At 41.5% G+C, this 16,653-nt stretch overlaps 1 protein-coding gene across 3 annotated transcripts in view; it reads left to right on the top strand.

The window, feature by feature from the left end:
• LOC139558945 (regulating synaptic membrane exocytosis protein 3-like) overlaps positions 1 to 16,653 on the top strand; it is a 155,128-nt gene that overhangs the window by 114,037 nt on the left and 24,438 nt on the right. For 2 of the 3 annotated variants that reach the window (XR_011671666.1, XM_071374461.1), the window contains exon 3: positions 11,144 to 11,285. Coding sequence is in view for 2 of the 3 variants with exons in the window: in XM_071374461.1 (XP_071230562.1) it covers positions 11,144 to 11,285 (142 nt within the window). In the remaining variant the exon portion in view is untranslated. The remainder of the gene's footprint in view (positions 1 to 11,143; positions 11,286 to 16,653) is intronic. The other variant, XM_071374462.1, reaches the window with a different exon arrangement.

Genomic DNA, 16,653 nt, shown 5'->3' with positions numbered 1-16,653 from the left:
TTGGAGTCTATAGTGATGTAACACTGGTATAACAGACCTGGGACCTGTAGAATCACTAGTGGAACAGTTGGAGTCTATAGTGATGTAACACTGGTATAACAGACCTGGGACCTGTAGAATCACTAGTGGAACTGTTGGAGTCTATAGTGATGTAACACTGGTATAACAGACCTGGGACCTGTAGAATCACTAGTGGAACTGTTGGAGTCTATAGTGATGTAACACTGGTATAACAGACCTGGGACCTGTAGAATCACTTGTGGAACGGTTGGAGTCTATAGTGATGTAACACTGGTATAACAGACCTGGGACCTGTAGAATCACTAGTGGAACTGTTGGAGTCTATAGTGATGTAACACTGGTATAACAGACCTGGGACCTGTAGAATCACTAGTGGAACTGTTGGAGTCTATAGTGATGTAACACTGGTATAACAGACCTGGGACCTGTAGAATCACTTGTGGAACGGTTGGAGTCTGTACCAGAAAACCTACATTATTTACAGCCTACGTCACTATATTACTACCCTGTCGACATTACATCTTTATCGTACACTGAGTGGACTAAACATTAGGAACACCTGCTCTTTCCATGACATGGACTGACCAGGTGAATCCAGGTGAAAGCTATGATCCTTTATTGATGTCACCTGTTAAATCCACTTCAATCAGTGTAGATGAACGGGAGGAGACGGGGTTAAAGAAGAATGTTTAAGCCTTGAGACAATTGAGACATGGATTGTGTGTGTGTGCCATTCAGAAGTAGAATAGCAACAACAACAACAAAACGATAGATAAGGGCCTTTGGTACGACACTCAGTGTATGTGACTACATTTCCTAATCGAGTCTCTTGTACCATTTCCCAAGAGTGTCTTGTTTGTATATGTTATAAAAAAATACAGCGTCAGAGCTTCAAAATGGTATAGTTGGGGGAAACATGGAGAAGTTATGCTTATTTGAAATGTGATAAACTTGTTATTCCACCTTGTAGACAAGTACCAGATAATCCACTTGAACGTTTTAACACTCAAGAGCTCTTTTTTTGAGTACTCCCATTCAGCATCGTTCACACCCTCTTAAGCCTTAGCCCCACCCATATCTCATTAAGTATTCACGAGGCCACGTGCTAAACAGAGTGAGGTAGTGTAGTAACCAGGTGGTGAAAGTAGTAGCCTACAAGAAGGAGAAATCTCCAGGTACAAATACATTATATCTACTCTGCCTATTTCCTGACATGCTGTTTTTCACATTTTCTCTGGTAAACACGCGGCAGGTAGCCTAGTGGTTAGAGGCAGGTAGCCTAGTGGTTAGAGGCAGGTAGCCTAGTGGTTAGAGGCAGGTAGCTTAGTGGTTAGAGGCAGGTAGCCTAGTGGTTAGAGGTAGGTAGCCTAGTGGTTAGAGGCAGGTAGCCTAGTGGTTAGAGGCAGGTAGCTTAGTGGTTAGAGGCAGGTAGCCTAGTGGTTAGAGGCAGGTAGCCTAGTGGTTGGAGGCAGGTAGCCTAGTGGTTGGAGGCAGGTAGCCTAGTGGTTAGAGGCAGGTAGCCTAGTGGTTAGAGGCAGGTAGCCTAGTGGTTGGAGGCAGGTAGCCTAGTGGTTAGAGGCAGGTAGCCTAGTGGTTAGAGGCAGGTAACCTAGTGGTTAGAGGCAGGTAGCCTAGTGGTTGGAGGCAGGTAGCCTAGTGGTTAGAGGCAGGTAGCCTAGTGGTTAGAGGCAGGTAGCCTAGTGGTTAGAGGCAGGTAACCTAGTGGTTAGAGGCAGGTAGCCTAGTGGTTAGAGGTAGGTAGCTTAGTGGTTAGAGGCAGGTCGCCTAGTGGTTAGAGGCAGGTAGCCTAGTGGTTAGAGGCAGGTAACCTAGTGGTTAGAGGCAGGTAGCCTAGTGGTTAGAGGTAGGTAGCTTAGTGGTTAGAGGCAGGTCGCCTAGTGGTTAGAGGCAGGTAGCCTAGTGGTTGGAGGCAGGTAGCCTAGTGGTTAGAGGCAGGTAGCCTAGTGGTTGGAGGCAGGTAGCCTAGTGGTTAGAGGCAGGTAGCCTAGTGGTTAGAGGCAGGTAGCCTAGTGGTTAGAGGCAGGTAGCCTAGTGGTTAGAGGCAGGTAGCCTAGTGGTTAGAGGCAGGTAGCCTAGTGGTTAGAGACAGGTAGCCTAGTGGTTAGAGGCAGGTAGCCTAGTGGTTAGAGGCAGGTAGCCTAGTTGTTAGAGACAGGTAGCCTAGTGGTTAGAGACAGGTAGCCTAGTGGTTAGAGGCAGGTAGCCTAGTGGTTAGAGGCAGGTAGCCTAGTGGTTAGAGACAGGTAGCCTAGTGGTTAGAGGCAGGTAGCCTAGTGGTTAGAGACAGGTAGCCTAGTGGTTAGAGGCAGGTAGCCTAGTGGTTAGAGACAGGTAGCCTAGTGGTTAGAGGCAGGTAGCCTAGTGGTTAGAGACAGGTAGCCTAGTGGTTAGAGGCAGGTAGCCTAGTGGTTAGAGACAGGTAGCCTAGTGGTTAGAGGCAGGTAGCCTAGTGGTTAGAGACAGGTAGCCTAGTGGTTAGAGGCAGGTAGCCTAGTGGTTAGAGGCAGGTAGCCTAGTGGTTAGAGGCAGGTAGCCTAGTGGTTAGAGGCAGGTAGCCTAGTGGTTAGAGGCAGGTAGCCTAGTGGTTAGAGACAGGTAGCCTAGTGGTTAGAGACAGGTCGCCTAGTGGTTAGAGGCAGGTAGCCTAGTGGTTGGAGGCAGGTAGCCTAGTGGTTAGAGGCAGGTAGCCTAGTGGTTAGAGGCAGGTAGCCTAGTGGTTAGAGGCAGGTAGCCTAGTGGTTAGAGACAGGTAGCCTAGTGGTTAGAGGCAGGTAGCCTAGTGGTTGGAGGCAGGTAGCCTAGTGGTTAGAGGCAGGTAGCCTAGTGGTTAGAGGCAGGTAGCCTAGTGGTTAGAGGCAGGTAGCCTAGTGGTTAGAGGCAGGTAGCCTAGTGGTTAGAGACAGGTAGCCTAGTGGTTAGAGGCAGGTAGCCTAGTGGTTGGAGGCAGGTAGCCTAGTGGTTAGAGGCAGGTAGCCTAGTGGTTAGAGGCAGGTAGCCTAGTGGTTAGAGGCAGGTAGCCTAGTGGTTAGAGGCAGGTAGCCTAGTGGTTAGAGGCAGGTAGCCTAGTGGTTGGAGGCAGGTAGCCTAGTGGTTAGAGGCAGGTAGCCTAGTGGTTAGAGGCAGGTAGCCTAGTGGTTAGAGGCAGGTAGCCTAGTGGTTAGAGGCAGGTAGCCTAGTGGTTGGAGGCAGGTAGCCTAGTGGTTAGAGGCAGGTAGCCTAGTGGTTAGAGCGTTGGGTCAGTAACCGAAAGGTTGTTAGATTGAATCCCCCAGGTCACAATATAAAAATCTGTCGTTCTGCCCCTGAACAAAGCAGTTAACTCACTGTTCCCCGGCAGGCCGTCATGTAAATACGAATTTGTTCTTAACTGACTTGCCTAATTAAATAAAGGTTATATTTATCTTCTTTTTTTTTATATATCAAACCAAATCAATCCCTCAGACGCATCTAGCTAAGTGGATGGGTCTCTATTGTCTAGACCTGTTCATATGTTTACGAGCAGCAATAGATGGGTCTCTATTGTCTAGACCTGTTCATATGTTTACGAGCAGCAATAGATGGGTCTCTATTGTCTAGACCTGTTCATATGTTTACGAGCAGCAATAGATGGGTCTCTATTGTCTAGACCTGTTCATATGTTTACGAGCAGCAATAGATGGGTCTCTATTGTCTAGACCTGTTCATATGTTTACGAGCAACAATAGATGGGTCTCTATTGTCTAGACCTGTTCATATGTTCACGAGCAACAATAGATGGGTCTCTATTGTCTAGACCTGTTCATATGTTTACGAGCAGCAATAGATGGCCGTGTCCGTTTGTAGTTGTTTAAAAAAAAATCTGCGATAGATTACTGATGAGGGAAGCACGCAAATCAAATCCAATCCAATTGTATTGGTCACATACACATGGTTAGCAGATGTTAATGTGAGTGTAGTGAAATGCTTGTGCTTCTAGTTCCTGCAGTGCAGTAATATCTAACAAGTCATCTAACAATTCTCCAACAACTACCTAACACACACAAATCTAAGTAAAGGAATGGACTCAGAATATATACATATAAATATATGGATGAGCAATGACAGAGCGGCATAGGCAAGATACAATAGATGGTATAAAATACAGTACAGATGAGATGAGTAATGCAAGATATGTAAACATTATTAAAGTGACATTATTAAAGTGACTAGTGTTCCATTTATTAAAGTGGCCAATTATTTCAAGTCTGTATGTAGGCAGCAGCCTCTCTGTGTTAGTGATGGCTGTTTAACAGTCTGGTGGCCTTGAGATAGAAGCTGTTTTTCAGTCTCTCGGTCCCAGCTTTGATACACCTGTACTGACCTCGCCTTCTGGATGACAGCGGGGTGAACAGGCAGTGGCTCGGGTGGTTGTTGTCCCCATTAAGTTATAGACAGTAGCATTACTGCAAAAATGGAAGAGGCAAGTGGAAGGGGAAGAAAGTAATCTTGTCTGCATTAGAGACCATCTATGGCTAAAGAAAATTGTGATAAATAAAAAAGTATACCAACTTCATTTCAGGACCAACAAATTGACAGCTGTGCCATATAAATTGCAAAATAGTTGGGAAGAGATTTTCGATGTACCGATTCCATGGCACATGGTTTATGAACTGATACGCAAAACAAAACTGGACTCAAAACTGTTCATCTTTAATTCTATGAGAATAGAAAGGTTCAGAACTTTTGTGAAACAGCAACGTTGAAAAATATATGGCAAATAGAAACGGGATGGTGTTCAGAGATAGATGGGGGCGGTTGAGGGGAGCTGAAGGGTGGGACTGGAAGGTGTTCAGAGATAGATGGGAGGGGTTGAGTGGAGCTGAATGATGGGACTGGATGGTGTTCAGAGATAGATGGGAGGGGTTGAGGGGAGCTGAAGGATGTGACTAAAAACAAACAAAAGATAACGAATGTAATATAAACTGTGTCCGTAACATGTATATAGTATGTATAACCTGGAAGTAGAAGCCTAAGTGTTGTTGTCCATTAGTTTACTCTAATTAGGAGATGGGTGGGTAGGGTTAGGAGAAAATAATAAAGGAAAATATATTTAAAAATATATATATATATACTGTATATATATATATTTACAAAAACATGGGAGATTGGAAATGATGCAGACATTTACATTGATAGACGCCACAATCTATCTGCAGAATTAACTTCTCACGAGTCACCATCCCGGTTCCGGGAGCACCCCCCACAGTAAAAAAAGCTGACTAGCATAGCCTAGCATAGCGTCACAAGTAAATACTAGCATCTAAATATCATTAAATCACAAGTCCAAGACACCAGATGAAAGATACAGATCTTGTGAATCCAGCCATCATTTCTGATTTTTAAAATGTTTTACAGGGAAGACACAATATGTAAATCTATTAGCTAACCACGATAGCAAAAGACACAACTTTTTTTATCCACCATTTTTTTCCTGCATGGGTAGCTATCACTAATTCGACTAAATAAAGATATATATAGCCACTAACCAAGAAACAACTTCATAAGATGACAGTCTGATAACATATTTATGGTATAGCATATGTTTTTTTAGAAAAATTTGAATTTTTCAGGTATAAATCACAGTTCTACATTGCAGCTGCAATCTGAAATAGTGCCGAAGCTGCCAGAATAATTACAGAGACCAACGTCAAATAACTAATTACTCATCTTAAAACATTTCTGAAAAATACACAGCGTACAGCAAATGAAAGCCCAACATCTTGTGAATCCAGCCAATATGTCAGATTTTTTAAGTGTTTTACGGCGAAAACACAATATAGCATTATATGAGTTTACCACAATAGCCAGAAACACAAGCAATTTACCAGCAGCACAGGTTAGCGATCGTAACAACCCAGCAAAAGATATATAATTTTACTAACCTTGATATACTTCATCAGATGACAGTCCTGTAACATCATATTACACAATGCATATAGCTTTTGTTCGAAAATGTGCATATTTAGCAGCACAAATCGTGGTTATGCAATGTAATCAGTAAAAACATGGCATGCATTCTGTCCGGCGCCATCTTGGAAAGGCACCTAATCTAATCAATAAATAATCGAAAACTTGACTAAAAAAATACAGTTTGGACAGCAATCGAAAGATGCATTAGTTAATGCAACCGCTGTGTTAGATTTTTTAAATTAACGTTACTAGACATACAGTGTGCGTTACAGCCAGACCAGTGCCGCAATAATGGCCGAAAAATACTTTTGCATTTTTCCACAGAACAACGAATTAACATCATAAATAGTTCTTACTATTAGTTGAGCTTCCATCAGAATCTTGGGCAAGGTGTCCTTTGTCCAAAAGAATCGTTGCTTTGTTGTAAAACGTCCTCTTCAACTTCGGAATTAGTAGCTAACAATAGCTACGTAGCACACACATGTCCAAATCCTCCAAACGCAATACTACGAAAATTCCGAAAATAGCAATATACTCGCATAAACTGATATGAATCGGTTTAAAATAACTTCGTTATGATGTTTCTAACACCTATATCGAATTAAATCACAGACGGATATATCTTAGGCCGATAACGAGAGCTTTTGAGCATGCCATTCTGATGTCCTCTCTTGCGTCTTGACGAGCGTCCAAAAGAACGGACATCCCACTCCATGGCCTTTTATAAAGTCTGAGAAATACGTAGAGACTCCATTCCACTTCTCATTGGTTACTGACATCCAGGGGAAGGCGGGTGCAGTTCATTTCGACCCATAGGACACATACAGAGCTTTAAACTGATCCGAGATCAGAGCCTAGTTTTCAGACCTTCGCAGTTCCTGTCATGATTTTCGCTGCAGAAAGACTTCTGGTTCACCCACAGACATAATTCAAACGGTTTTAGAAACTAGAGATTGTTTTCTATCCAATAGTAATAATAATATGCATATTGTACGAGCAAGAATTGAGTACGAGGCAGTTTAATTTGGGAACGCAAAATGTCGAAGTTGAAACAGCACCCCCTGTATTCTCAAGAGGTTAAAGCTGATCTACCGCCTACATTTAATTTTTAAACACAACACAACTAAAACATAACCACATATCAAGTCAAATTTTATTAGTCACAAGCGCCGTATACAACAGGTGTAGACCTTACAGTGAAATGCTTACTTACGAGCCCCTAACCAACAATGCAGTTACAAAAAATACGGATAAGAATAAGAGATAAAAGTAACAAGTAATTAAAGAGCAGAGACTTACAGGTTGATGGCTGGGGCCCATCCCATGGTAAAACTAGTACTAAGCTAAGGTCGTAAAAGTTACAAAAATTCCCATAGCCTGTTTAACAGAGAACATGCCCGAGAAGTTCACAAAACAAAAAGGAGAACAGATGAGGTACTACACAATTAGAGCGAGCAGGTAGGACTTTCTCTTTCGTTTTGAGCCCACGGCAAGAAGTCACCAGGATTTACCTTTAAGGAATAATTTCCCCTTACCTAGGGCATTGCATAGAGACCCTCAAATATTTCCCGTGGATCAGGGCATACTTAAGGAGTCTCACTGTAGTTTGACAAAATCACCAGTGTCCACTGTCTCCCCCTAGCTCCCAATACTCTAAATCACCAGTGTCCACTGTCTCCCCCCTACCTCCCCATATTCTAAATCACCAGTGTCCACTGCCTCCCCCCTACCTCCCCATACTCTAAATCACCAGTGTCCACTGTCTCCCCCTAGCTCCCCATACTCTAAATCACCAGTGTCCACTGCCTCCCCTCTACCTCCCCATACTCTAAATCACCAGTGTCCACTGTCTCCCCCCTACCTCCCCATACTCTAAATCACCAGTGTCCACTGCCTCCCCTCTACCTCCCCATACTCTAAATCACCAGTGTCCACTGTCTGCCCCCTACCTCCCCATACTCTAAATCACCAGTGTCCACTGCCTCCCCTCTACCTCCCCATACTCTAAATCACCAGTGTCCACTGCTTCCCCCCTACCTCCCCATACTCTAAATCACCAGTGTCCACTGCCTCCCCTCTACCTCCCCATACTCTAAATCACCAGTGTCCACTGCCTCCCCTCTACCTCCCCATACTCTAAATCACCAGTGTCCACTGCCTCCCCCCTACCTCCCCATACTCTAAATCACCAGTGTCCACTGCCTCCCCCCTACCTCCCCATACTCTAAATCACCAGTGTCCACTGTCTCCCCCCTACCTCCCCATACTCTAAATCACCAGGGTCCACTGTCTCCCCCCTACCTCCCCATACTCTAAATCACCAGTGTCCACTGTCTCCCCCCTACCTCCCCATACTCTAAATCACCAGGGTCCACTGTCTCCCCCCTACCTCCCCATACTCTAAATCACCAGGGTCCACTGTCTCCCCCCTACCTCCCCATACTCTAAATCACCAGGGTCCACTGTCTCCCCCTACCTCCCCATACTCTAAATCACAAGTGTCCACTGCCTCCCCCTAGACCTCCCACATACTAACTCCATTAATAACCCCACATCGATCGCTGTGTGTGTCTGCATGTGTGTTTGTGTGCATGTGAGGAGATTAGTGTATTTTTAGTCTCTTATCATCTGGACTGTCTGTCTCGGTTGCTACGGTCACCAGAGCTGCAGCAGAGAGCTAGCCGGGGAGATGCAGCGTGGAGCTAGCCGGGTGATGCAGCAGAGAGCTAGCCGGGGAGATACAGCAGAGAGCTAGCCAGGGAGATACAGCAGAGAGCTAGCCGGGGAGATACAGCAGAGAGCTAGCCGGGGAGATACAGCAGAGAGCTAGCCAGGGAGATACAGCAGAGAGCTAGCCAGGGAGATACAGCAGAGAGCTAGTCAGCGAGATACAGCAGAAGGCTAGCCAGGGAGATACAGCAGAGAGCTAGCCGGGGAGATACAGCAGAGAGCTAGCCAGGGAGATACAGCAGAGAGCTAGCCGGGGAGATACAGCAGAGAGCTAGCTGGGGAGATACAACAGAGAGCTAGCCAGGGAGATACAGCAGAGAGCTAGCCGGGGAGATACAACAGAGAGCTAGCCGGGGAGATACAGCAGAGAGCTAGCCGGGGAGATACAACAGAGAGCTAGCCGGGGAGATACAACAGAGAGCTAGCCGGGGAGATGCAGCAGAGAGCTAGCCGGGGAGATACAACAGAGAGCTAGCCAGGGAGATACAACAGAGAGGTAGCCAGGGAGATACAACAGAGAGCTAGCCGGGGAGATGCAGCAGAGAGCTAGCCGGGGAGATACAACAGAGAGCTAGCCGGGGAGATACAACAGAGAGCTAGCCGGGGAGATACAACAGAGAGCTAGCCAGGGAGATACAACAGAGAGGTAGCCAGGGAGATACAACAGAGAGCTAGCCGGGGAGATGCAGCAGAGAGCTAGCCGGGGAGATACAACAGAGAGCTAGCCGGGGAGATACAACAGAGAGCTAGCCGGGGAGATACAACAGAGAGCTACCCGGGGAGATGCAGCAGAGAGCTAGCCGGGGAGATACAGCAGAGAGCTAGCTGGGGAGATACAGCAGAGAGCTAGCCGGGGAGATACAGCAGAGAGCTAGCCAGGGAGATACAGCAGAGAGCTAGCTGGGGAGATACAACAGAGAGCTAGCCGGGGAGATGCAGCAGAGAGCTAGCCGGGTGATGCAGCAGAGAGGTAGCCGGGGAGATGCAACAGAGAGCTAGCCGGGGAGATACAACAGAGAGCTAGCCGGGGAGATACAACAGAGAGCTAGCTGGGGAGATACAACAGAGAGCTAGCTGGGGAGATACAACAGAGAGCTAGCCGGGGAGATGCAACAGAGAGCTAGCCGGGGAGATACAACAGAGAGCTAGCCAGGGAGATACAACAGAGAGCTAGCCGGGGAGATACAACAGAGAGCTAGCCGGGGAGATGCAACAGAGAGCTAGCCGGGGAGATGCAGCAGAGAGCTAGCCGGGTGATGCAGCAGAGAGGTAGCTGGGGAGATACAACAGAGAGCTAGCCGGGGAGATACAACAGAGAGCTAGCCGGGGAGATACAACAGAGAGCTAGCCGGGTGATGCAGCAGAGAGGTAGCTGGGGAGATACAACAGAGAGCTAGCCGGGGAGATACAACAGAGAGCTAGCTGGGGAGATGCAGCAGAGAGCTAGCCGGGTGATGCAGCAGAGAGGTAGCTGGGGAGATACAACAGAGAGCTAGCCGGGGAGATACAACAGAGAGCTAGCTGGGGAGATACAACAGAGAGCTAGCCGGGGAGATACAGCAGAGAGCTAGCCGGGGAGATACAGCAGAGAGCTAGCCAGGGAGATACAACAGAGAGCTAGCCGGGGAGATACAACAGAGAGCTAGCTGGGGATATGCAGCAGAGAGCTAGCCGGGTGATGCAGCAGAGAGGTAGCTGGGGAGATACAGCAGAGAGCTAGCTGGGGAGATTTTCTCTTTGCATAAACAGTTCCTCTTACACTCTTTCTTTGTTTCCTTCGTCATACATCCATCCTTTCCATTGCTGATTTACTATGGTGTGAGATAGAGGGAGAGGGTGGAGAGAGAGATGGAGATAGAGAGTAAAGAGAGAGATTTGGTGAGAAAGAGAATGAGAGAGTGTGAGAAACTATTGTGAATGCTTGAGTGTAGAGGACAGGCCTCTGGTGGAAGTGATGGGAAACTAGTGTGAATGTTTTAGTTTAGAGGACAGGCCTCTGGTGGAACTGATGGGAAACTCGTGTGAATGTTTTAGTGTATAGGAAAGGCCTGTTTTATGTGCTATATTTCTATGGTTCCCGTTCTTAATTTTAGTTTTTTCATTTTTTACTTTCAGTTTTGTACACCACCCTCAAACATATAAAAATACAATATTTCTGGTAAATGAAAATATATTTCATAGCGTTTTAGATGGTTCAATGATTATCTACATTCTCTATGCTTTGTTTTGTCACATAAACAGAAATGAGGTTAACTATTCGTATTTTAGCAAACATGAAATGGCGGAGCGATTTCTGCATAGTGCACCTTTAAACCTTGACTCGTTGTTGTCAGATACACTACTTCGATACTAGATACTAGAAGTCTTCAGAAAGGTCTTGAGCGGTCCTTTAAACCGCTAACCTTTAACCTCTAACCCCTGACCTCTGACCTCTTATCTCCAGAAGAACGAGCGAAGAAGCTGCGCAGTACGATCAGACGGAGCACGGAGACGGGTATCGCTGTGGAGATGAGGAACCGGGTCACGCGACAGGGCAGCAAGGAGTCCACGGACGGTAGCACCAACTCCAACAGCTCAGACGGAACGTACGTTACTAATACTATCATTATATTACCATCCATCTGTCATTATATTACCATCCATCTGTCATTATATTACCATCCATCTGTCATTATATTACCATCCATCTGTCATTATATTACCATCCATCCATCTGTCATTATATTACCATCCATCTGTCATTATATTACCATCCATCTGTCATTATATTACCATCCATCTGTCATTATATTACCATCCATCTGTCATTATATTACCATCCATCTGTCATTATATTACCATCCATCTGTCATTATATTACCAGCCATCTGTCATTATATTACCATCCATTTGTCATTATATTACCATCCATCTATCATTATATTAGCATCCATCTGTCATTATTTTACCATCCATCTGTCATTATATTACCATCCATCTGTCATTATATTACCATCCATCTGTCATTATATTACCATCCATCTGTCATTATATTACCATCCATCTGTCATTATATTACCATCCATCTGTCATTATATTACCATCCATCTATCATTATATTACCATCCATCTGTCATTATATTACCATCCATCTATCATTATATTACCATCCATTTGTCATTATATTACCATCCATCTGTCATTATATTACCATCCATCTGTCATTATATTACCATCCATCTGTCATTATATTACCATCCATCTGTCATTATATTACCATCCATCTGTCATTATATTACCATCCATCTGTCATTATATTACCATCCATCTGTCATTATATTACCATCCATCTGTCATTATATTACCATCCATCTGTCATTATATTACCATCCATCTGTCATTATATTACCATCCATCTGTCATTATATTACCATCCATCTATCATTATATTACCATCCATCTGTCATTATATCACCATCCATCTGTCATTATATTACCATCCATCTATCATTATATTACCATCTATCTGTCATTATATTACCATCCATCTGTCATTATATTACCATCCATCTGTCATTATATTACCATCCATCCATCTATCATTATATTACCATCCATCTGTCATTATATTACCATCCATCTGTCATTATATTACCATCCATCCATCTATCATTATATTACCATCCATCTGTCATTATATTACCATCCATCTGTCATTATATTACCATCCATCTGTCATTATATTACCATCCATCTGTCATTATATTACCATCCATCTGTCATTATATTACCATCCATCTATCATTATATTACCATCCATCTGTCATTATATTACCATCCATCTGTCATTATATTACCATCCATCTGTCATTATATTACCATCCATCTGTCATTATAATACCATCCATCTGTCATTATATTACCATCCATCTGTCATTATATTACCATCCATCCATCTATCATTATATTACCATCCATCTGTCATTATATTAAAATCCATCTGTCATTATATTACCATCCATCTGTCATTATATTACCATCCATCTGTCATTATATTACCATCCATCCATCTATCATTATATTAACATCCATCTGTCATTATATTACCATCCATCTGTCATTATATTACCATCCATCTGTCATTATATTACCATCCATCTGTCATTATATTACCATCCATCTGTCATTATATTACCATCCATCTGTCATTATATTACCATCCATCTGTCATTATATTACCATCCATCCATCTATCATTATATTACCATCCATCTGTCATTATATTACCATCCATCTATCATTATATTACCATCCATCTATCATTATATTACCATCCATATGTCATTATATTACCATCCATCTGTCATTATATTACCATCCATCTGTCATTATATTACCATCCATCTGTCATTATATTACAATCCATCTGTCATTATATTACCATCCATCTGTCATTATATTACCATCCATCTGTCATTATATTACCATCCATCTGTCATTATATTACCATCCATCTGTCATTATATTACCATCCATCTGTCATTATATTACCATCCATCTGTCATTATATTACCATCCATCTGTCATTATATTACCATCCATCCATCTGTCATTATATTACCATCCATCTGTCATTATATTACCATCCATCTGTCATTATATTACCATCCATCTGTCATTATATTACCATCCATCTGTCATTATATTACCATCCATCTGTCATTATATTACCATCCATCTGTCATTATATTACCATCCATCTGTCATTATATTACCATCCTTCTATCATTATATTACCATCCATCTGTCATTATATTACCATCCATCTGTCATTATATTACCATCCATCTGTCATTATATTACCATCCATCTGTCATTATATTACCATCCATCTATCATTATATTACCATCCATCTGTCATTATATTACCATCCATCTGTCATTATATTACCATCCATCTATCATTATATTACCATCCATCTGTCATTATATTACCATCCATCTGTCATTATATTACCATCCATCTGTCATTATATTACCATCCATCTGTCATTATATTACCATCCATCTGTCATTATATTACCATCCATCTATCATTATATTACCATCCATTTGTCATTATATTACCATCCATCTGTCATTATATTACCATCCATCTGTCATTATATTACCATCCATCTGTCATTATATTACCATCCATCTGTCATTATATTACCATCCATCTGTCATTATATTACCATCCATCTGTCATTATATTACCATCCATCTATCATTATAATACCATCCATCTATCTATCATTATATTACCATCCATCTGTCATTATATTACCATCCATCTGTCATTATATTACCATCCATCTGTCATTATATTACCATCCATCTGTCATTATATTACCATCCATCTGTCATTATATTACCATCCATCTGTCATTATATTACCATCCATCTGTCATTATATTACCATCCATCTGTCATTATATTACCATCCATCTATCATTATATTACCATCCATCTGTCATTATATTACCATCCATCTGTCATTATATTACCATCCATCTGTCATTATATTACCATCCATCTGTCATTATATTACCATCCATCTATCATTATATTACCATCCATCTGTCATTATATTACCATCCATCTGTCATTATATTACCATCCATCTGTCATTATATTACCATCCATCTGTCATTATATTACCATCCATCTGTCATTATATTACCATCCATCTGTCATTATATTACCATCCATCTATCATTATATTACCATCCATCTGTCATTATATTACCATCCATCTGTCATTATATTACCATCCATCTGTCATTATATTACCATCCATCTGTCATTATATTACCATCCATCTATCATTATATTACCATCCATCTGTCATTATATTACCATCCATCTGTCATTATATTACCATCCATCTGTCATTATATTACCATCCATCCATCTATCATTATATTACCATCCATCTGTCATTATATTACCATCCATCTTTCATTATATTACCATCCATCCATCTATCATTATATTACCATCCATCTGTCATTATATTACCATCCATCTGTCATTATATTACCATCCATCTGTCATTATATTACCATCCATCTATCATTATATTACCATCCATCTGTCATTATATTACCATCCATCTGTCATTATATTACCATCCATCTGTCATTATATTACCATCCATCTGTCATTATATTACCATCCATCTGTCATTATATTACCATCCATCTATCATTATATTACCATCCATCTGTCATTATATTACCATCCATCTGTCATTATATTACCATCCATCTGTCATTATATTACCATCCATCTGTCATTATATTACCATCCATCTGTCATTATATTACCATCCATCTGTCATTATATTACCATCCATCTGTCATTATATTACCATCCATCTGTCATTATATTACCATCCATCCATCTATCATTATATTACCATCCATCTGTCATTATATTACCATCCATCTGTCATTATATTACCATCCATCTGTCATTATATTACCATCCATCTATCATTATATTACCATCCATCTGTCATTATATTACCATCCATCTGTCATTATATTACCATCCATCCATCTATCATTATATTACCATCCATCTGTCATTATATTACCATCCATCTATCATTATATTACCATCCATCTGTCATTATATTACCATCCATCTGTCATTATATTACCATCCATCTGTCATTATATTACCATCCATCTATCATTATATTACCATCCATCTGTCATTATATTACCATCCATCTGTCATTATATTACCATCCATCTGTCATTATATTACCATCCATCTGTCATTATATTACCATCCATCTATCATTATATTACCATCCATCTGTCATTATATTACCATCCATCTGTCATTATATTACCATCCATCTGTCATTATATTACCATCCATCTGTCATTATATTACCATCCATCTGTCATTATATTACCATCCATCTATCATTATATTACCATCCATCTGTCATTATATTACCATCCATCTGTCATTATATTACCATCATCTGTCATTATATTACCATCCATCTGTCATTATATTACCATCCATCTGTCATTATATTACCATCCATCTATCATTATATTACCATCCATCTGTCATTATATTACCATCCATCTGTCATTATATTACCATCCATCTGTCATTATATTACCATGCATCCATCTATCATTATATTACCATCCATCTGTCATTATATTACCATCCATCTGTCATTATATTACCATCCATCTGTCATTATATTACCATCCATCTGTCATTATATTACCATCCATCTGTCATTATATTACCATCCATCTGTCATTATATTACCATCCAGCTGTCATTATATTACCATCCATCTGTCATTATATTACCATCCATCTGTCATTATATTACCATCCATCTATCATTATATTACCTTCCATCTGTCATTATATTACCATCCATCTGTCATTATATTACCATCCATCTGTCATTATATTACCATCCATCTGTCATTATATTACCATCCATCTATCATTATATTACCATCCATCTGTCATTATATTACCATCCATCTGTCATTATATTACCATCCATCTGTCATTATATTACCATCCATCTATCATTATATTACCATCCATCTGTCATTATATTACCATCCATCTGTCATTATATTACCATCCATCTATCATTATATTACCATCCATCTGTCCATCCAGCACCAACTCTGACAGCTTTGACAGAATGTACGTTATAAACTAATACTACCATAGTACTGCACAATACTACATAATACTATATACGCAAGGAGTCCACAGACGGCAGCATCAACTCCAACAACGCAGACATAACTTATGTTACTCATATATTGCTAGTTCTGTAACTGTTGTACGTGAGCGTTGTACTGCCTGTACCCAGCTGCCCACCTCCGCACCCCGCTGGACCTCTGGTTCAGTCCATGTTGTAGTCCTC

This window comes from Salvelinus alpinus, chromosome 29 (assembly GCF_045679555.1).
Source record: "Salvelinus alpinus chromosome 29, SLU_Salpinus.1, whole genome shotgun sequence".
NCBI classification, from domain to species: domain Eukaryota; kingdom Metazoa; phylum Chordata; class Actinopteri; order Salmoniformes; family Salmonidae; genus Salvelinus; species Salvelinus alpinus.
Note: the sequence above shows the minus strand (reverse complement) of the source record. Positions and strands in the feature narration are given on the sequence as shown.